Source organism: Pan paniscus, chromosome 19 (genome assembly GCF_029289425.2).
Source record: "Pan paniscus chromosome 19, NHGRI_mPanPan1-v2.0_pri, whole genome shotgun sequence".
NCBI classification, from domain to species: domain Eukaryota; kingdom Metazoa; phylum Chordata; class Mammalia; order Primates; family Hominidae; genus Pan; species Pan paniscus.
Genome location: NC_073268.2, coordinates 66883782 through 66907144, shown reverse-complemented (window position 1 = coordinate 66907144; position 23363 = coordinate 66883782). Strand labels below are relative to the sequence as shown.

General features: G+C 45.0%; 1 protein-coding gene across 1 annotated transcript; it reads left to right on the top strand.

Moving 5' to 3' along the window:
* Positions 1–7526: 7526 nt before the first annotated feature.
* ANKRD40 (ankyrin repeat domain 40) lies at positions 7527–22004 on the top strand. The gene is made up of 5 exons (XM_034942468.3): positions 7527–7689; positions 14475–14623; positions 15295–15786; positions 18040–18221; positions 19021–22004. Exons 1-5 carry the CDS (start codon positions 7556–7558, stop codon positions 19165–19167), a joined length of 1104 nt encoding a protein of 367 aa, XP_034798359.3. The 5' UTR covers positions 7527–7555; the 3' UTR covers positions 19168–22004.
* Positions 22005–23363: the final 1359 nt, after the last annotated feature.

Genomic DNA, 23363 nt, shown 5'->3' with positions numbered 1-23363 from the left:
CGAGGAAATTTGGATACACAAAGAGGCACCAAGGATGCACTTGCACAGAGAAAAAACCACGTGAGGACATGGTAAGAAGGTGGCCATTTACAAGCCAAAGACAGAGGCCTCCAGAGAAACCAAACCTGCCAACACCCAGATCGTAAACTCATAGCCTCCAGAAAATAAAAATCTCATTTGTTTAAGCATCTAGTCTGTGGTATTTTTGTTATGATAGCCCTAGCAAGCTAATATAGAAAGGAAGCTGCAGTTACTACAGGTCTTCTCACTGCTTCCCAGCCTCCCAGCCTCCAGTGTGGGCCCCTTGACCCCATCCTCCATCTATCTTGCTGCCTCAGTCACCTTTCTTTTTTTTGAGACGGAGTCTCACTCTGTTGCATAGGCTGGAGTGCAGTGGCACGATCTCGGCTCACTGTAACCTCTACCTTCCAGGTTCAAACAATTGTCCTGCCTCAGCCTCCTGAGTAGCTGGGACTACAGGTGCATGCCGCCATGCCCAGCTGCCCAGCTGTTTTTTGTTTTGGTTTTTTTTTTGTATTTTAGTGGAGACCGGGTTTCACCATGTTGCCCAGGCTGGTCTCGAACTCCTGAGCTCAGGCAATCCGCCCGCCTCAGCCTCCCAAAGTGCAGGTATTACAGGCATGAGCCACCACGCCCAGCCATCAGTCACCTTTCTAAATGTAAATCTAGATGTGTCTCATCCCTGCTCGAAAGGCTCCAACTGGCCAGGTGCAGTGGCTCACACCTCAGCACTTTGGGAGGTCGAGGCTGGTAGATTGCTTGAGCTCCAGAGCTTGAGACCAGCCTTGATGATGTGGCGAAACCCTGTCTCTACTGCAAATACAAAAAGTAGCTGGGCACGGTGGCACGCGCCTCTAGTCCCAGCTACTCAGGAGGCTGAGGTGGGAGGATTGCTGGAGCCCCAGGAGGCAGAGGCTGCAGTGAGCCAAGATGGCGCCACTGCATTCCAGCCTGGGTCTCAAAAAACAAACAAACAAACAAACCAACAAACAAAACGCCTCCAACCTTAGAGGCGATGGCTCCCCATCATCTCCACTCTAAGGTTCAAACACCACAAGGTGGTCTGTGCTCTGACCCCCTTCTCCAACTTCATCTGCTACTGCTTCCCGTACTTGGAAGACCCTTGATTCCTGCATTTCACCATCTACGTTGCTCCAGGCATGGAAAGCTCTTCCACTCCAGCAGCAAGCAACACCTACTCATCTTTTTTTCAGAGACGGTCTCACTCCTGCCTCAGCCTCCTGAGCAGCCGGGGTTACAGATACGAGCCCCTACTCATCTTTCAGCTCACAGCCCCAGTTTCAGCAGCTCCACAACGCCACCCTGGACCCTGGCCCTCCACCTGCTACACACTGATCACCTTCTTTGTGCCATCATTTTACCTGAAGCATCCTTGCATATTTTTGGGTTTGTCACACGATATTGCAAATATCAATTTCTTCCCTTAGAATGAAAGGTTTTTTTTTTTGTTGTTGTTGTTGTTTGTTCTTTTTTGTTTGTTTTTTAGGTCAGGTGCCAGCCTGGGTGACAGGACAAGACCCTGTCTCAAAAAAAAAAAAAAAAAAAAAAAGAGGCAGGACCTTTCAGGTGTGATTAGGTCATGAAGGCAGAGACCTCAGGAATGGTATTAGTGCCATTCATAAATGAGGCCCGAGAGAGCTCCTTTGCCCCTTCTGCCATGCCATGTGAGGAAAAAATGAGAAGCTGGCAGTCTGCAACCCAGAAGAGGGTCCTCGACAGAACCTGACCATGCTGGTACCATGATCTTGGAATTTCAGCTTCCAGAATTGTGAGAAAAAAATTTCAGTTGCTTATAAGCCACCCACGTTGTGGTATTTTGTTATAGCATCCCAAATGGACTAAGAAAGTCTGGTGGCTACCCGTACCACCTCACTGCACCTTTCCTCTTCAATGGCACCAGCAAGCTTGTGATGGTTAAACCCATTTCATGTATTTCAGCCCTTTCTTTCTTGCCCTGTCTGCAGCATTTGACCCTGTGGATCACTCCCTTGTCTCCAAACCCTCCCACTCCTTTGCTTTTCCTCCTGCTAGTCTATTAATAGCTGCTCCTCTGCTCTCATTTGAGAATTTCTTCTCTTCTGTCCATCATTAAAATGTTGACTACAGATGCTCCTCAACTTACAAAGGGGTTAGATCCCAATATGTCCATTAGGTTGAAAATGCATTTAATGCACCTAGCCTATGGATAGTTTGGCTCTGTGTCTCCACCCAAATCTCATCTAAAATTGTAATCCCTATGTGTCCAGGGAGGAAGCTGGTGGGAGGTGATTGGATAATGGCGGCGGTTCCCCCATGCTGTTCCCGTGATAGGGAGTGAGTTCTCAGGACATCTGATGGTTTAAAAGTGTGGCTCTTCCCCTTCACTCTCTCGCTCTCTCTTCTGCCATCTTGTGAAGGAGGCGCTTGCTTCGCCTTCCCATAATTGTAAGTTTCCTGAGGCCTCCCCAGATGTGGAACTGTGAGCCAATTAAACCTCTTTACTTTATAAATTACCCAGTCTCGGGTAGTTCTTTTTTCTTTTTTCTTTTTTTAAACAAAGTCTTGCTCTGTCGCCCAGGCTGGAGTGCAGTGACACAATCTAGGCTCACTACAGCCTCTGCCTCCCAGGTTCAAGTGATTCTTGTGCCTCAGCCTCCCGAGTAGCTGGGATTATGGGCTTGCGCCACCACACCCACCTAATTTTTGTATTTTTTAGTAGAGACAGGGTTTCTCCATGTTGGCCAGGCTGGTCTCCAACTCCTGGCCTCAAGTGACCCACCTGTCTTTGGCCTCCCAAAGTGCTGGGATTATAGGCATGAGCCACTGTGCCCAGCCTTAGGTAGTTCTTGATAGCAGTGTGAAAATAGACTAATATACCTACCAAACATCATAACTTAGCCTAGCCTTAAATGTGCTGAGAATACTTTAGCCTACAGTTGGGTAAAATCATCTAACCCAAAGCCTATTTTATAATAAAGTGTTGAATATCTCACATAATTTATCAAATACTGTACTGAAAATGAGAAACAGAATAGTTGTTTGGTTACACAAAGTAAGGTTTCTACTTACTTTTGCACTTTTGTGTATCACTTTTGTGTATCACTTTTGCGTATCACTTTTGCACTGTTGTAAAGTAAAAGAATCCTAACTGCAACCATCATAAGTTGGGAACCATCTGTATTCTTCAGTCTTTGGCTGTCTTCTTTTTAAAAATTATTTATTTACTTACTTATTTTAAGACAGGGTCTCACTGTCAGGGTTTCACTGTGTTGTCGAGGCTAGTCTGGAACTCCTGGGCTCAAGGGAATCCTCCTGTCTCAGCATCCTGAGTAGCTGGGATTAACAGGAACAAACCACCATTCCTGGCTGTCTTCAGCAGTCTTTTTTTTTTTTTTTTTTTTTTTTGAGACAGAGTCTTACTCTGTTGCCTAGGCTGGAGTGCAGTGGCATGATTTCGCCTCACTGCAACCTCCACCTCCCACCTCCCAGGTTCAAGTGATTCTCCTGCCTCAGCCTCCTGAGTAGCTGGGAATACAGGTGTGCTCCACCACACCTGGCTACTTTTTGTATTTTTAGTAGAGACAGGTTTCGCTCTGTTGGCCAGGCTGGTCTGGAACTCCTGACCTCAGGTGATCCACCCTCCTCCGCCTCCCAAAATGCTGGGATTACAGGCATGAGCCACCGCGCCTGGCAGCAGTCTTCTCTCAACACTCACAGACTCCCTTGGGGCTATCTCTTCTATTCCCATGACTTCAGCTAGCACCCTTTGCTGACTGCCAAAATACAAATCACCAGCCCAGATCTCCTTCCTAAATGCAATACCCATTCACATAACTGTTTACTGAACATATCCATTTAAATGAAAATCAGAAAAGAAAGCACAGGCTCAGAAGTTGAACTTGAGTTCAAAGCCTTGCTCCATCACAAACTACGATGTATAGCATTGGGCAAGTTTGTTTGTTTGTTTGTTTATTTATTTATTTATTTATTTATTTATTTATTTATTTTTGAGACAGTCTCACTCTGTTGCCCAGGCTGGAGTGCAGTGGCGAGATCTTGGCTCACTGCAACCTCTGCCTCCAGCACCTGCCGCCACGCCCATCTAATTTTTGTATTTTTAGTAGAGACGGGGTTTCGCCATGTTGGCCACGCTGGTCTCAAACTCCTGACCTCAGGTGATCTGCCTGCCTCAGCCTCCCAAAGTGCTGTGATTACAGGCGTGAGCCACCGTGCCTGGCCAGCATTGGGGCAAGTTAATTACCTCCCTGAGCCTCAGATAATAATGATGGTCCTGTTTTACAGAGGAGTTGTTGTGAGGATTAAATGAGATAATCCATGTACAGCACTTCCTGCAGCGCCTGGCAATGAGTTGATAGTAGCAGATAGTAAAGAGTAGTAGTAATTAAAAGGTCTCAGAAAGTTCAAGTCAACAGATTCAAAAGTGAATTCATGACCAAACCTCAAACCTTCTCGTCATCCTTTGTCCCAAATCTCAATAAATCACACCACCATCTAATCATCCAGAAACCCGAACATTATCCTTGTTTCTTGACCACCACTGCCCTCCCATTCTGCCAGGTTAAGTTTTCCTAACGTAAACCTTGTTGTAACCCACCTATGATCCAATGAATGTTTAAGATGTCTAGGCTTTGCACATATCCATTCATTCAATCCATAGAACAATCCTGCAAGGTGGGTGCTACTATTATTCCTGTTTCGCAGGTGCGGAATTTGAGGCACAGGAAAGTTGAGTAACTCATTGAAGATTATATGAGTGGCAAAGCTGGCATACAAACCCAGGCAGTCTGGCGTCTGTCTCCACACTCACTACCACTATGCCACATTGTTTCTATTGTAATGCATAGCACATTCTATTGTTCGCCTTGTCTCCCCTGATAAACTGTTCTTCAAAGTCAAGGACTCTGATTCATTTGCAGCAGCATCCTCAGTGACTAGAACAGTGCCTGGCAAACAGCACATGCTTAATACAGTTCAGTGAGTTAGGTAGTTCCCTAGAGACAAGACAGAGTAGAGATAAATGGAAGTAGTAATAGAACAGCCAGCAGGTTACATTCAGTTATATCCAAGATCAGAAGTTTTGTTTGTGGATAAAGTTTTGTTTTTTTTAATCTGAAGATAATAAACAGAAGACTGAAATCAGAGTAAGTAGAGGTTGAGTTTAAGAAGATCTACTAATATTCACAGATACAGCAGTTATGTAGGGTACATGCTATAATCCTTTTAAGGAAGGGACATTTGACAAACTCTCATAAAGAGAACTCATAGACTTTGGGGGCCGGGCGCGGTGGCTCATGCCTGTAATCCCAGCACTTTGGGAGGCTGAGGCAGGCGGATCACCTGAGGTCGGGAGTTTGAGACCAGCCTGAGCAACATGGAGAAACTCCGTCTCTACTAAAAATACAAAAAATTAGCCGGGCATGGTGGAACATGCCTGTAATCCCAGCTACTCAGGAGGCTGAGGCAGGAGAATCGCTTGAACCAGGGAGGTGGAGATTGCGGTGAGCCGAGATAGCGCTGTTGCACTCCAGCCTGGGCAATGAGAGCGAAACTCCATCTCAAAAAAAAAAAAAAAAAAAAAAAGAACTCATAGACTTTGGGGTGCAGTCACGAACAATTTTTTTTAACTGCATTAAAAACAAAAAACAACAACAAAAAAAAAACAAAAACAGGCCAGGCATGGTGGCTCACGCTTGTAATTCCAGCACTTTGGGAGGCTGAGGCTGGCAGATCACATGAGGTCAGGAGCTGGAGACGAGACTGGCCAACATGGTGAAACCCCATGTCTACTAAAAATACAAAAATTAGCCGAGCGTGGTGGCACAGGCCTGTAATCCCAGCTGCTCGGGAGGCTGAGGCAGGATAATTGCCTGAACCTGGACGTAGAGGTTGCAAGGAGCCGAGAGATCGCCCCACTGAACACCAGCCTGGGCAACAGAGTGAGACTCTGTCTCAAAAACAAGCAAACAAAAACAACAAGCCACTACCTACTCCCATGTCACTCAAATTGTGTTGAAGGACTCAAATCCAGTGCCATACACATCAGTTTCAGATGGAGTATCATGCTGGATGTGAGAATTAAAATTTAAATTGGGGGAACAAATGAAAATGTAAGCTCAAGCAGGGTTACAATTTGCCATGGGGGTCAATTTAAGTGTGTAGTCAGTTTATATTCAGCACCACCTGGTGTGTGCACTGTGTACTGTGTGAATTACTGTATCATACTAAACAGACATTGGTTTTTCTTAAACTGTAGCAAGAAAAATGCTTGCTGTGCAGATCCCAGCAGCCCCAAGAGACGGAAATGAAAACTCCATGCCTAAATTTATCCCTTCCTATTTCATCTCTCCTTGTTCAGGCCTTCCTCCCTTCCTCCCCAGGGCTATTTCCTTAATCTTGACCCCATCTGTAAAGTTCCATCCGGTGCCACATCGGAGGATCTCTTCAGGGCACCTGGGCTCAGCAAAACAATATTTCCTTTTTCTCCCACTGGGTATAAAACAGTGCCAACTGAGGCTCTGAGCCTCATTAGATAGATCGGGCAAGAAGTGAAGCAAAATGCTGTTTACATGTACACCACAGCTCTTCCCAGAGCACTTGGAATCAGGACCAGGACACCTCCAAAGCCTCTTTGGTGTTTTTCCTTTCTTTTCTCCTTATATGGCCTTCATGAAGAGTAACTAATTACAATCTGTTAGCAGTAATTACAGTTCATAAACTGTGAGCACAATATAAATATTTTTCCTGAAAGCCAGGTTAGAAGAAATCCTGTCTAAAATGAGATGTAAAACAACAACAATTGAAATAAATATTCTAACTGAATTGTCCCCAAGCACTGTCAAAAAGAAGAAGAGTGTAATCTATCTCTGTAATAATGGGCGTATTATAGTAGGATCGTTTTCAGCCCATTTCCCCATCCTGCTGGGCAAGAATTGGCTCAGATAAGGAAAAGGAGCCAACCAAACTGGGGGAAAATAACAAAAAAACCCCAAATCCCAACAAAAAGAACCCACCAATTATTTTGGATGCCTGGTAAACAGCCTGCACCAGAGGATAAGGCTTTTCTGGCTCTCAGCTATGCTTTTTTCTCTTTTCATGTGTCTTGTCCTCCTCCCTTGAAACTGCGGGGTGGGGAAGTCTAAAAATAGTCAATGAATCATGGCATATAATATTGTGCAGTAGTTACATAAACAGCCAGCCCGGGCGCCGGAGCCCCGGGTCGGAACGGAAAATATCTGGGTCAGCGTTGTCACACTGAACAGGGTCCCCCGGAGCCGGCCTTCGGGAGGCGCGGCCCGGGAGGAGGCCTGGGCCTGCGGGCCGGGAGCAGCAGGGGCGGCCCGCGGGAGGGAGCGGAAGTCCCGGGACGGGCGCTGGCAGCGGGGCGAGCAGGGCGGACGAGTTCCGCGCTCCCTCCCCATGGCCGGGAGCGGGCCGCGGCGACGGCGGCGGCGCTGACAGGCCGCGGGCGGGGCGGGGCAGGCGGGCCTGGGCGGGGGCCTGGGGCTGTGGGAAGATGAACGCCCTCCTAGAGCAGAAGGAGCAGCAGGAGAGGCTGCGGGAGGCCGCGGCCTTAGGGGACATTCGGGAGGTGCAGAAACTGGTGGAGAGCGGGGTGGATGTGAACTCCCAAAATGAGGTCAACGGCTGGTAAGTGGGGAGCGGGGGAGGCCTAGGGTCAGGGCAGCCGGTCGGAAGGCGTGGGGCAGTCAGTCGCGACCTGGGCCCAGCGCTGGACGCCTGGCTACGGCGAGGCCTGCCACCTCGGGCCTCCGAGATTGTGCCCTCTTGAGGCCAGCCCTCGTCCCCATGCCTCGTGCGGTCGGGAGCGCGTCCTGCCCAAATCCCGGCCCACGTGGTCCACTCGGGGCAGCGCCCACTGGGACTCTGGTGCCCTACCCCCTTCCCCCGCGCTCCCGGCTCACTTGGTCAGAGCGGTGCTGGAGGCAGTGATTCTCAGCGACTATGCGTTGGAGCTCACCCCAATTCGAGTGTTGAGTTAATTTGCCGTAGGTCCTTCTGGAGAACGCATCTTGCAGAGCTAAAAGCATAAGCAACTGAGCAAATATGAATTTTATAAACTAGCACGATTTCCTTAGCCAAGACCAGGAAAAAAAAAACACATTTGCATCACCATTCTGCTTCTCTGTTGTTTCACTGCAACCGATTTGCTGCTGCTGCCTACAGTTGCCTGTTTGAGGGAAAACTCATTTGTTTATCCTATCGATTATTTTTCTTTTCCTTTTTTTTTTTTTTTTTGAGACAGGGTCTTGCCCTGTCGCCCAGGGTGGAGTGCAGTGGCATAGTCTCGGCTCACTGCAACTTCTACCTCCCCGGCTCAGGTGATCCTCCTGCCACAGCCTCCCAAATAGCTGGGAATACAGGCACGCGCCCCCACACCCGGCTAATTTTTTTTTTTTTTTTTTTTGGTATTTTTGGTAGAGATGGGGCCAGGTTGGTCTCAAACTCCTGGCCTCAGGTGATCCACCCGCCTCGGCCTCCAAAAGTGCTGGGATTACAGATGTGAGCCTACCGTTCCTGGCCAGTTTTCTTATTACAATTTCAAATAGAGAATGTCACCCAAGACTTTAGATGTCTGCCTGCAGATTGAATTCTTCCCAATTAAATAGGAGTCTCATCTTAAGATGTTGCTGGTGGTCAAAACAGGAAGTTACTGAATGTGGCATTATTCCGCTCTCTGCATTTAATATTTAAAATTTTGATTCAGTAATGCTTAGCCAGACTATTTTGCTAGCTTAGAGTTAAAGTGAGTAGCACTTTGGGAGGCTGAGGTGGGCGGATCACAAGGTCAGGAGATCAAGACCATCCTGGCCAACATGATGAAACCCCATCTCTACTAAAAATACAAAAATTAGCTGGGCGTGGTGGTGCATGCCTGTAGTCTCAGCTGCTTGGGAGGCTGAGGCAGGAGAATCACTTGAACCTGGGAGGCGGAGGTTGCAGTAAGCCAAGATTGCACCACTGCACTCCAGCCTGGGTGACAGAGCAAGACTCTACCTCAAAAAAAAAAAAAAGTGAGTTTACATTTTGTTTTTTTAAGTGGAATCATCCATTTGGAACAAGGGACAATGGAGAGAGGCTCAACCACAGAGAATAACTTGCCCTAGGCCACATAACTATTAATATGATAGCACCAGAACCATGGTTTCCAGACTGCCTCAAAAGTCTACCTACCTGGACCCGGCGCGGTGGCTGACGCCTGTAGTCTCAGCACTTTGGGAGGCCAAGGTGGGCAGATCATGATGTCAGGAGTTCAAGACCATTCTGGCCAACATGGTGAAACCCTGTCTCTTCTAAAGATACAAAAATTAGCCAGGGGTAGCGGCGTGTGCCTGTCATCCCAGCTACTTGGGATGCTGCAGCAGGAGAATCACTTGAACCAGGGAGTTGGAGGTTGAAATGAGCCAAGATCACACCACTGCACTCCAGGCTGGTGGCAGAGCGAGACTCTGTCTCAAAAAAAAAAAAAAAAAAAAAAAAAATCTATCTTCCTGGTGGGACCTGGTGGCTCACGCCTGTAATCCCAGCACTTTGGGAGGCCAAGGCAGGAGGATCACTGGAGTCCAGAAGTTTGAGACCAGCCTGGGCAACATAGCGAGACCCCAGTCTCAAAAAAAATTTTTTTTCTACCTAATTTCCCTAAAGAAAACAGCCTGGACAGCTGTCCAGAAGGCCAGGAAACAGTGGATACTACCTTTTTGTTCTGTTTTTTTTTTTTACAGGTCTTTGCAAACTCGCTGTTGTGTATGTAACCTTTTCTCAGCATTCCTCTGGTTCAAAGCTGTGAATTACCATTTTGGCACTGGGAGGCGGTGTTGTGTAGAAGGAGCCTGGTCTTTCCTGCAGGTTCTCCTCCATTCCTGCCTAGCTATGGGACTTTGCCCGAGATGCTTCATTTTCTGCTTGTTCCAGAAGAGTATTGTGAGCCCTTAATGAGATGAAGCATAAATAGCTAACATTTATTGAACTTGCTTTGCAGTACAGATAGGATAGGGTTCTTTTTTTTTTTTTTTTTGAGACGGAGTCTCGCACTCTCGCCCAGGCTGGAGTGCAGTGGTGCCAGGTGCCATCTTGGCTCACTTCAAGCTCCGCCTCCTGGGTTCACGCCATTCTCCTGCCTCAGCCTCCCGAGTAGCTGGGACTACAGGCGCCCGCCACCACGCCCGGCTAATTTTTTGTATTTTTAGTAGAGATGGGGTTTCACCGTGTTAGCCAGGATGGTCTCGATCTCCTGACCTTGTGATCCACCTGACTCGGCCTCCCAAAGTTCTGGGATTACAGGCGTGAGCCACCGTGCCCTGCCAGCTCAGATAGGGTTCTAAGTGTTTTACATGTGTTAGCTTGTTCACAACTACCTGGGGACATAGTTACTGTTCTCTCCATTTACAGATGAAGAAACTGAGGCCCAGAAAGCGTAAGTTGTTTCCTCATTTTGCACAGTGCCCCTTCCCAAGGTCATAGGATTGACAGTAACTAGTGGAGCCAGAAAACAAACCTGGTATCTGATGCCAGACCTACCCTCCTAAACACAATGTCTGCCCCATAGCAGGTGTTTAGTGAAGTGATTCTGAGGTAGCCTGAAGAGGCTTCTTATAGGTTTTTTGTTTTTTTGTTTTTTTTGAGATGGAGTTTCACTCTTGTCACCCAGGCTGGAGTGCAATGCGTGATCTCAGCTCACTGCACCCTCCACCTCCCGGGTTCAAGCGATTCTCCTGCCTCATCCTCCCAAGTAACTAGGATTACAGGTGTGTGCCACCACGCCTGGCTAGTTTTTTGTATTTTTAGTAGAAATGGGGTTTCACCATGTTAGCCAAGCTGGTCTCGAACTCCTGACCTCAGGTGATCTGCCCGCCTCGGCCTCCCAAAGTGCTGGGATTATAGGCGTGAGCCACCGCGCCCGGCCTCTTGTAGATTTAATTGGAGGAACTGTCTAATAGGCCCCTCAAACTCAACATGTCCAAGATTGAATTCCAAGTCTCCCCTCATCCCTCTACCACCTCAAGCCTGCTCCTCTGAGTCCTCAGCCTCTCAGGAGTGCTCAGGCCAGAACCCTTGGCACCCTGCTTGCCTCCTGCTTGCCTCCTGTCTTTCATAGCCAACATCCAGTCAGCCAATTCTATGAGCTCCACCTTCAGATACAGTCAGAATCTGACTACTTCTCACTAACCCTACCACTACACCTCTGATACAAAGCCACCATTGTTTCTCTTGCTTGGATTATTACAATAGCCTCCTACTAGTGTCCTTGCTCCTAAGCTTATATCATACAGTCTTCTTAATTAACACAGTGGTCAGAGGGATCCTGACTTAAAACATAAGTCAGATCATTTCACTCTGCTCAAAAATGGCTCCTATCTCACTCAGTAAAAGCCTACAGGGTCCTACAATTTCTACTTCCTGTCCCCACATCTTCCCTCCTTACCTCTGTGCTAATCTCATGGGATTTGCCCTTCTGCTTACCTTTTTCCCCTGGCCTCCTTGCTTTCTCTGGAATACCAGACAGTCCTGATTCAAGATCTTTGCGTTTTGTCTTCCCACTCTCTTAAATGCTTTCCCTCCAGATATCACATGGTTTGCTTCCTCACCACCTTCAGATTTTAGTTTAGATGTCACCCTCTTGGCAAGGCTTTTCCTGGGCCCTCAATTTAAAGTTGCACAATGCCCCTTTCCAACCTCTGGCATTCCCGAATGCCTTTCCCTGCTTTACTATTGCTGTCATACTTCATCACCACCTAGCGTACTGCGTGCTTTGCTTATTTATTTGCTGATGTCTGTTTCCTCTTCTGTAAAATGGGGGGAATGTTGACAGTCGTATTACCTCATGGGTTTAGAGGATTAAATAAGTTAATACATGTAATGCCTTTAGAACAATGTCCAACATGTAAAGCATTATACCTGTGTTAGCCATTGTTGTTGTTTTCTTATTATGAAGCAATATGCTGGATAATGGAATATAAGGTTACCCTCAAAAAACGTACTCTCTTGCATTGCAAAGCAGAATGGTGACTGCTTTCAAGTCTTAGTTGCTCAGTAATCACAATTTCAGCACCAATGAGTGATGCCTTGTTGATGAATGACACCCAGTGCCTCAGGTCTGAAATAGTTTCTGACACTAATAAGATATTTTGACTGCAAATGTAAAGCTTAAGGAGTTGAAGTTCAAAGATAGAGTAATCTATCAATTAGATTGATCACTAATCATTCCCCCACATCAGTTGTAATTCAAGTGTCATGCATAACCCTTGGTTCATGAAGAACTTGAAAATATTACCTGGCTGCAGGGGCTCTGAGTTATGGCTGCCCAGAGCCACACAGTTCTGGACTGTAAATGATGATCACTAAGGCACAGGGCTGTGGGGGCCACGCTATGTTGACTTAACCCTGCTTTACATGGGTGGTAGTTTAGCAAGTTGGTTTGTCCCAGAGTCTCTCAGACTCACTGGTAGTAAATTACCTCCTTTACTCTCAAGCTTGCCATGAACAAGTGATCTACTACTAGCAAGTGAGCATTTTATTTCCAAAAGGGAGCATATTTTTCTCGTCATGCTTCATTCATTTTTGAGGGCTCACTTATCATTATAATTGTTCACTTTTTAAGCCTGTGCCACAGACATCCACACACAAACACACTCAAGGTTCCAGTTTGCCCAGAATCAAGGGTAGATTGGATCCTTCTACTTCAAGCAAAGTCCACTTTATCCTAAGTTTACTCATTTGGTACTTTTTTTTTTTTTGAGACGGAGTCTTGCTGTGTTGCCCAGGCTGAAGTGCAGTGGCGCAATCTTGGCTCACTGCAACCTCCGCCTCCTGGGTTCAAGCAATTCTCCTGCCTCAGCCTCCCTAGTAGCTGGGATTACAGACATGCACCATCACACTAATTTTTGTATTTTTAGTAGAGATGGGGTTTCACCCTATTGGGCAGGCTGGTCTCAAACTCCCGACCTAAAGTGATCCACCTGCCTTGGCCTCCCTAAGTGCTGGGATTACAGGTGTGAGCCACTGTGCCTGGCCCATTCAGTAAATATTAATTAATACATGCCAAGCAAACACTTCCTTGCCTTCAGGGAGCTTGATCAAGACTCTTCTCTCCCAAACTTAACAAGACTCTTATTTTTCCCAAATTAGCAATAATTTTGTCATTGCATCATGGAATACACCTTAAAGGAACCTGGATAATCTAATTCTAATGAACCATAATGTAGAATGTCACTCTGAGACATCAGTGAAATTGCTCCCAGCCAGCCAGACATGCTAACTTTCTGTAAGTTACTAATGTTAAGCCCAGGGCAAATCAGCTTTTTCCTGGAATCATATAAACTTTCCAAATAATTATATTTCCCAGGTTAGTGAACTAACCTTCAATATTGAACATTTGTTCTAATCTTCATTTCTGTATTTGGCTATAAGAGCTCTGAAGATATGTATCTCAGTTCAATTAGAGAGTTGGTGAAAGAAGACATTTCAAAACACGGGCGAAAAGTATTTTCCTTCCATAATATACAGTCAGCTCTGGCACCTAGGGATGGATTTAGTTGCTCTGAATCTTTCATTTCTGTTAAGATGGAGTTTTTGCTGGCATGCTAATTACGTTTCTGTACAGTATTAAAATAGTAGCCCTTCAGAGTGTGCAGAATTGCTTCCTCTGTGTACAATATTGAGTGATTAGTTTTACTTAAATGAGTCTGATATGTTAGAAGAACCTGTTCTTGAAGAATTTTGGTTGTTGATGTATATTTTTTAAGTACCTCAGGAATTAAAGTATGTGTGCAGTGCCTTACGTTTACGCAGATGAGGATATGTTTGTAGCCTTCTGGAGAGAACTAGAGAAGCCAACTTTTTAAAAATGGAAATTTGGAAATCCTTTGTGTGTGTGTTAAGGAAAGAAAAGTAAGAAGGAAAAAGAAAGTGAGCAACTGGGATTCAAACAAGAATATCTGCTGTCATAATAATAATTTAAGTGACAGAGCAAGCTGCTGATAGGAGATGGTTATTCCCTGATAATATTGAATCTTCAGGTGGCATATGAAGTGAGTTTCCATAGTCCCTGAAAAGGAATATAGCAATAGAAAAATATGTTTCAGAGACTGAGATGATCTAATGAGCGATACTGGTAGAGTATATTCCACGGTATCATTGGAGTTAGCCAGCCAGTGAGCTTACCTTCTGGAGGCTATTGAAATTAAAACTCCTAGGTTGTTAGTTTTTCTCAGGAGCCAGAAATGAAATTTAAAAACAAAATTTAAGCATATTAAATATTTTGCTCATCGGCTTTGTGAAAAGTTGAGATTACCAGCCCGGTTACCTGGTTCTAGCTGAACTCTAACAGGCTTGTGTATACATTATTTACAAATGTTTAGAATCTGAAATCCAAAATCACTTCTCCTCTTTTTCAATCATTCTTTTCTTTGGTACAGGACTTGTTTACACTGGGCATGTAAACGAAACCATGGTCAGGTGGTCTCTTACCTGTTAAAATCAGGAGCTGACAAAGAAATTCTTACCACAAAAGGAGAAATGCCAGTCCAGTTAACATCAAGGAGAGAAATCAGGAAGATTATGGGAGGTGAGTCTGTGTTTGGGGGAACTTTTGATTTCGTCAGACTCATTGAAGACTTGTGGTATTATTGGCTACGTTCTTAATGCTGGTCAAACAACTGCTCTATTTCTTTTTTTTTTTTTTTCCCGAGACTGAGTTTAGCTCTTGTTGCCCAGGCTGGAGTGCAGTGGCGTGATCTCGGCTCACCACAACCTCTGCCTCCCAGGTTCAAGTGATTCTCCTGCCTCAGCCTCCCAAGTAGCTAGGATTACAGGCATGTGCCACCATGTCTCGCTAATTTTGTATTTTTAGTAGAGACGGGGTTTCACCATGTTGGTCAGGCTGGTCTCAAACTCCCGACCTCAGGTGATCCACCAGCCTCAGCCTCCCAAAGTGCTGGGATTACAGGCATGAGGCACCGCTCCCGGCAACTGTTCTATTTCTAAAAGCAAATTACTGTGCCAAGATAGTAATTCCAGATTGTTTCTGGGGAGGTCAGCATTGTAAGGTTTTATTTTTTTATTTGTAAAATTTAAGATAATGATAAAAATGGTAATCATAAACCTAATGAAGTATTCTTTTTTCTTCTGACCTGACACCGACCAATGTCACATACCAAAAGACACCACTTCCAAAAGACACCTTGTTTTGATAATTTTGAAAGGACTGTGTAAATGTTCTGTTTTCTTCTTTTTAAGTGGAAGAAGAAGATGATGATGATGATGACAACAACCTCCCCCAGCTGAAGAAGGAGTCAGAACTGCCCTTTGTTCCCAACTATTTGGCCAACCCAGCCTTCCCTTTTATCTATACACCCACAGCAGAGGATTCAGCCCAGATGCAGAATGGGGGCCCCTCCACACCCCCTGCATCACCCTCTGCAGATGGCTCACCTCCATTGCTTCCCCCTGGGGAACCTCCCCTGTTAGGGGCCTTTCCCCGGGACCACACCTCTTTGGCACTAGTTCAGAATGGTGATGTGTCGGCCCCCTCTGCCATACTCAGAACACCAGAAAGCACAAAACCGGGTCCTGTTTGTCAGCCACCAGTGAGTCAGAGCCGCTCCCTGTTTTCTTCTGTCCCGTCCAAGCCACCAATGTCTCTGGAGCCTCAAAATGGGACGTATGCAGGACCAGCGCCAGCATTCCAGCCATTTTTCTTCACTGGAGCATTTCCATTTAATATGCAAGGTAACCCCTCATCAGCAAACAGCCTCTGCAACAGGGGAGTTGGTGTCCAGAGGGGTGGGATTTAATGAGGTATTCTGGGTATAATTAGAAACTTACAGAAACGTTACATGACTAATATAAGGAACTCCCTTTACTCAAATTCACAAATTGTTTACCTTTTGCCCTTTTACCCTGATACCCTTCAGTATTCTTTCCATTATATCTTTCCTAAGAACAAGGATATTCTCTCTTTTTTTTATTGAGACGTAGCTTCGCCCTGTCACCCAGGCTGGAGTACAATGGTGTGATCTTGGCTCACTGCAACCTCCGCCTCCCAGGTTCAAGTGATTCTTCTGCCTCAGCCTCCCAAGTAGCTGAGATTACAGGAGCATGCCACCACGCCTGGCTAATTTTTTTTTAATTTTTTTTGCATTTTTAGTAGAGATGGGGTTTCACCATGTTGGCCAGGCTGGTCTCAAACTCCTGACCTTAAGTGATCCGCCTGCCTCAGCCTCCCAAAGTGCTGAGATTATAGGTGTGAATCACTGCACCCAGCTGGATATTCTCTTATATAACTACAGTACAAATGACCAAATTTGAGAAATGTAATCTTGAGCTAATGCTGTTCTGTAATCCATAGACCATGTTTAAATTTTGTCAGTTGTCTCAAACATTGCCTCAAACATTGCTCAAACTATACGTACTGTCTGTACTATTACAGAAATAGTACTATCTGTACTATTGATATCTATCTGGACTATCTGTACTCCTCTGCCCCCTGCACCCTGCCCAGGATCATATGTTGCATGTAGTTATCACGTTGTTTTAGTTTCCTTTAATCTGGAATCTTTACCCTTTATCATTTTTGATCTTGATCTTTTTGAAGAGTCCAGGCCAATTATTTTTGTGGGATATGATTTTCTATCATTCTTTCTCTACTTATTAGTTGGTATTTTACTGTAAAGAAGGGCTTTCCCTTCTCCTTCATTCATATCAGTATTGACTCATATATTCTTATTTTATTCAGTGGGTTATAATCTGTTACTATCATTTTTTAATTATTCAAATTATCCCAGATTTGGCCAGTGGGAGCCCCTTGAAGCTAGTTCTTATGTCCCTTGCACGTGTCTTCATTGTTCTTGGAGCACTGCCTTACTTTCTGGGGCAGCAAGATGTTCCAGGCTTATAGCATAACTTTTCCTGCCCCAACCCTGGAATCAGTCATTTCTCCAAGAAGCCCTGGTATTTAGGGCACACAGCAAACTTGCCTCCCACTTGGGCCCACCGAGAATGGTATTCAGACACCAGGATGTGGGCACTAGGTGTCCTCATTGCTACAGGTATATCATTTCTTCTAGGCCCGTTGAGAGGACATAGCCAGGAAAGATATCAATATTTCTCTATCTATGTATATCTTTTTAAAAATATTAAAAACCACAAGTTCATCCTGATTCTTCCAAATCCAGTCAAACGCCATAGGGTGTAGCTAGTCTTACTTTTCCTTTTTTCCTGGAAGTAACTCTCTCACTTCCTGTTTTTGAGGAGTTACTACTGTAGGTGCTAACAGTGACCTGGGGTGCTACAAGGGATTCATATACAGGGAACAAAGCAGAACTGCCAAATGTACAGGGTGCTTGACTCAGGCTGTCTTGGCAGCCAGGTTCAGAATAAAGGAGCAGATTGCTTAGATCCCAGACCTACGAATAATAAGCCAAGACCCCTTCCTCCTGAAGGTGTGCTACATTCAAATCAAGTTATACTTTAGCTTTTATTAGTAGCTTGTCATTTGGCTCTTTTACTGTCTTTTTTGCAAGGAGTTTCATATTTTACAGATACCTTTAGGTCCATAATTGTTAAATCTTTTTAGGGTAACTCACATCCTGCCCATGCCTTCTTTCCAACCTTCTTCCCCCTTCCCCTGTTCATGTATAGTTTGATACCCAAACCTGTTCTTAAGACTTTGCCTCCTTAGCTCCAATGGCAGAAGTAAATTATCCTTCTACATAGCTGGAATGGTTTCCCCTGCCTTGCTCTTACTTTGTGAACCATAGCCTTAGAAGTACGGACGACAGTGCAGGAAACTGCCCCAGCAGAGGCAGAACTGGGCCTGAGCAAACCCTGCTGGCTGCACTTGGTTTTCCCACCAAACAGGTCTGTTAATCATGCACAGACCTTTGGCATGATTAAGTATAACCATCTTCTGGAAAAGATCTTAAACAACATGGGCTGTGCTGTGCCAGAACTATTCATTAACATTTCTCCTTTTTTTTCTAGAGCTGGTACTCAAGGTGAGAATTCAGAACCCATCTCTTCGAGAAAATGATTTCATTGAAATTGAACTGGACCGACAGGAGCTCACCTACCAAGAGTTGCTCAGAGTGTGTTGCTGTGAGCTGGGTGTTAATCCAGATCAAGTGGAGAAGATCAGAAAGTTACCCAATACTCTGTTAAGGAAGGTAAGAAAAGTCTGTTAAGCATGAATGGCTACTTTTTGCATTTGAAAAATACCTAGCCCCCTCCTTGGTTATATGAGGTAGTTGAGGGAATGAACAAAGAATAGAAAAGGAGCAAAGAGTGATTTTCCAAATGTAATCATTTCCTTCTACTGAGTCTATAGAGACACTGGCTTTTTTTTTTTTTTTTTGGCAAGTCAAGTGAAGCAGTGGAGTGGAGAAGGAACAAAGACATCTGTAACTGGTGTTTGGCCAGTTACAGTCTTACAAACTAGTTGTAAACACCATTGCATTCAGACCAGCCACACTGGCATTTTTGGAAGTTGATACCAGAGAGGTTTCTGAATTATCATTCACGTGTTCCTATTTTCGGTTTCTGTAGTGATCTGTGAGGATTAACTTAGTGCACTACTAGATGTGCCTTCTGTTTTACAAGTGAAGGACCAAGTTCAGTTACGGAGCAAATCCACATAGATGCATGTGTGGTCCTTCATACATCTCTGGGTTTTTGACATCAGGCTTCTGGCTTCTCAGGGCACCTGGGAAACTGATCTGTGCATTGCCTCTCCCTTCGCGGTGTGTGCTCATGCTGTCGCAGCTGCTAAGCTGTTTTTAAGGACTTCCACTTTGCAACCCAATCATCCTGGGGCCTTAGTTGCACTATCACTGACTTAGCCTGCCACAGGGATTTTTTTTTTCTTCTAGGTTTTGAAATAAGACAAGATACTGGTATCAATACAGTGCACCAAACATATGGAGACAAGTGGCTCCTGTTAATCTGTTTAACATATTTTTGTTTTAGGACAAGGATGTTGCTCGACTCCAAGATTTCCAGGAGCTGGAACTGGTTCTGATGATAAGTGAAAATAATTTTCTGTTCAGAAATGCTGCATCCACACTGACTGAAAGGCCTTGCTATAACAGGAGAGCTTCAAAACTGACTTACTAATGCAGCAGGGACTTTTATCACTGAGTATTATGACAGTGTGCATCACCTCTGGGCCAAGGACAAGCCATTGATCTAAATGCCTCGGATGCCCGGGAGGGCCTCTGGTGCCACTGCATAGTATATACTAACATCATTCTGCCAAGGTAGGAAGCCCCTGACCCCGAAGCAGTGGTGCCACTCTTCCAAGCCTCTTGGTGCACAGTAAACCTATTGCTTGAAGCTTTGAACAGCTGAGAAGTGGTCTGGAGAGGCAGAAGCTGAAGGTTCTATATCCAGTGTGTTTTATGTCCAGAATGTAAGAGAGTTGTCTAAGCAGCAGCTGAGAGAGAGCGGAGCCTATTTCTAGCCACTCCTGTTGACAGTGCACCTGAAGGGCTGGGATGCGTTTTTCTTGGTGTTGCATGCTCACAACTCTGCTGACATTGGGAACTTATGAGAGAGGAAGATCGGGAAAGCACAGATACTGGACAGATGGATTCTGGTGTGGGGAAAGCACAGATACTGGACAGATGGATTCTGGTGTGGGGAAAGCACAGATACTGGACAGATGGATTCTAGTGTGACTTGTGACTGTGAGGTTTCCTATAACATATTTATAAATGTTACTCAGGTTAAAAGTATTTAAGAATACAGTTAACTAATTGTAAATATGCTGTTAACCAAAAGAGCTTTCCCTCCCTCACTTTTTCCTTTGTAAACACTCATGACTGCTTCTTTGTCTCGAGTCATCTCTGCATTAACTCCCCTTCGTGGTCACTAGAGGGCTCTCTGATGCCTTCTGAAAGAACAACTGCTTTTTTACAATGCCCCCCACCCCCACCCCGCCCATAGAGACAGGGTCTCACTATGTGGCCCAGGCTGGTCTCAAACTTCTGGCCTCAAGTGATGCTCCTGTCCTTGGCCTCCCAAAGTGCTGGGATTACAGGTGTGAGCCACTGCACCCAGCCCACTTTTTTTTTACTCTGAAGTGATTGCAGTCATCTGTGTGTGTAACTGCATCCTATGAGAAGAGCACAAATATTGCTGTTCCATGTTCTCCACTTTCATTTTCCACTACAAATGAAAAGCAATTTTTGAGACTGAATCTGTTGCTATTTTAAAGGTTATTGTGGGAAACTGAGCTAAAGGAGTTAGCATCTTTATTTTTGTATCAAAGATAAAGGTTATTTTGAAATTATTAGGATTTTTACACAATTCTGAAATCTGTTGCTTTTGTAAACAAATTGTTTGATCTTAATGATCCCCCTACTACTACCACCAATTCACTTCACAAAGTCAGTTATGAGTCTCCCAGACTTTGTTCTGAAAAATAGAAACAAAACACCTGATTAAGCTCTTGAGTATGGCATAGGAATTTTTTAGAAGAATGCATTCAAGGATTCTTTTCCTTTCCTTCAGTGTCATTAATGTTAAAAGAGCAGCCACTGTTTTGTTGAAACAAACAGCTTAACTTCAGAAATAAGAACTAGCACACTTAGACAAACAGGAGAGCAGGGGTTTGAAGCCAGCTGTCGAAGAGCATCCCTGCTGTCTTAAGAAGCTTTTTCCCCATAGTGCCTATAGTTTCCAAAGAAACTCAACTTCCTAACTGTGTTAACTTAATTTTATTAGAACACTACAGTTGAGTGAGAACGTGCAGAAGATGTCAACGGAAGAGAATGTTGTGCTAAGATAATGGCCTCCTGCTGCTGCCTAAATGCTGAAACGAGGTTGAGATGTTTTTCAAGGCTAACTTCATGGAATCACTCTGTTTAGTGACTTAATTGTATCCCACCAATTACTGCTGGTGACTTACTCACCCTTGTACAGTGTTTGCATAGCAGAGTGAAGGTTACTTATTACCCTTTCTCTCAAGTGCTTTAAAGAAGAAACCTCCCTGGTGTTTCTTTCTTTCTTTTTTTTTTTTGAGACGGAGTCTTGCTTTGTTGCCCAGGCTGAAGTGCAGTGGCATAATCTCAGCTCACTGAAACCTCTGCCTCCCGGGTTCAAACGATTCTCCTGCCTCAGCCTCCCAAGTAGCTGGGATTACAAGCATGTGCCACCATGCCCAGCTAATTTCTGTATTTTAGTAGAGACAAGGTTTCACCATGTTGGCCAGGCTGGTCTCGAACTCCTGGCCTCAAGTGATCCACCTGCCTTGGCCTCCCAAAGTGCTCCGATTACAGGTGTGAGCCACCCCGCCCAGCCCCTCCCTTGTGTTTCAACCAATCGGAAGTGAATTTAACTAGATGTAGTAACCTTTTTTTTCTTTACTTCTAAAAAAGTTACAGTTTACTAATAAAGTTAAATCTGGTTCTGTCCTAGAGGAAATAAATTCACTATTAATTCATGTCTTAAGTTACTTGGGTTAAAACACTTTCAGCCACCCAGATTAATTAAAGTGGAGCAGTGGAGCCCCTGGCTGGGAAATGGCCTCCAGAGGAGCAGCTGCAGGGCATGTTCTGGGCTTAGCGACAGAGGCAAGCAAGGGACTGGTGTCTCTGGTGAGAGGTGGGTTTGATGTATCTCTGTCCTATGCTGGTCTCTCTTCTCCTTTATAAAATCCTCTGTGATCAACTGACTGCTGCGTATCGCAGTGGAATAAGACTGCACAGTTGCTGGTAGGTGAGTTTAAAGTCTTAATCTATGCATTCAGAGAAATATTTTTATATGCTTTGTGTAATTTATAACAAGGTTTTTTTTTTAGCTTTGTTAACTGTGAATTCACCCCTCCTCCTCCACTGCATATTTAAAGCATGTGTTCACACTGTGTGTAAACATTCACTGAAAATTTTTTCTTTGTGCATTGCTGACTGTTCAAACATAACAAGTATTATTAAAATTAAATATTAACTGACCGATCCTATACGCCTTCATTTTGGCTTCCTAAACAGCACTATAGTTCTAATCATAGGGGGTTCAAATTGTTGGACAGTCCCAGAGACCAGAAGCTCTGCAGGAAAATTAGAAGGGCCCTCTCTCCACCTGAGCTTCCTCCACATCCCGTTCATACCCTGTCAGTAGCACCTGGGGACGGATATTTTGTGCGGCATCTTTCCTTCCAGTTCACGCAGTCGGCTTCATTTCCCTGGAGTAGCTGAGCCAGTTAGATGGAGGTCATCCCCTATTAACCACATTTTTTGATTATCCTATTTACTTTACCCAACTGAGCCTCTCCTTTGAGTTGTCAGCACCTGTCAGGGCCTCAATGAGCTCAGAAGCAAAGTCCCAAGACAGGAGAGGAAACACAGCCTTACACTTCCAGATCTTTAGCTGAGACTGATGCTGAATGAGTCTGCTTTTCTGTTGGTTCAGGCCAGCTAGCACCTCACAAAGCAGACGTCAAGCCAAATTGGCCTAATAAATCAGAGAGCATAGCAGAGACCTTTTCTTAGCACCAAGGAGAGGCAGAATAATTTGGGCATTTGTGCTTTCATACTTGCTTTATCACAAGGATGGAAGTCATCTTCCATATACTCATAAACATTCTGGGCAGAAACAGCCTGCCAAAAAAATGTGATTAACCTTTAACAAATGGTCCTGCAGCACAGGCTGACCCAGAGCATATAGAAAAAACCAATCAAAGGATCCACCTCCATCCATATCTACTGCAAGCCATTTAGGGTTGGGGAGAAAACCACCATCACCCACAGCCACTCACATCATACCAAGACAAAGATAGAGGAAATGAGAGCGAGACAGAGGAGACCAGAACACTTAGGAACAAGGAGAAGAGATCCATTCCAAATAGAAAGCCGGTGCCAGGTGGACTCTGACCTGCAGAAAAGAAACTCTTTGTTGGCTTGCTCAAGAAAACAAATTTAATTCACCCCTCACATCTTGTCTGCCAACCTGTGCTTCTCTCTGGGCAGGAGGTGGCCTCTCGGCTTCTTTGTGCTCACACATTCAGCTTTGGCTAGACTGAGGAAAATGAATGACTTGGAGGCCTCACTGGTTATAGGAACTGTCTGGAACAGACTTCGAAATGAGCAAGGAAGTAAAAGCATCATGCACTTAGTCCCTAGAGAAACAGGCATAGAGGGCTGAGGGATGACAACGTGGAGGTGTTCACAGCAGCTTTCCCAAGAGGCCCCAGGTCAGATTTCAGGGCCTTTCTCACCGTTTTACAATATCTGCACAGCGGAGCAGGAGCTACTGGCAATTACCCAGGGAATTTTGGCTGTGAAGGCAATATTTGCAGCCAAGAGCTCTTGGGT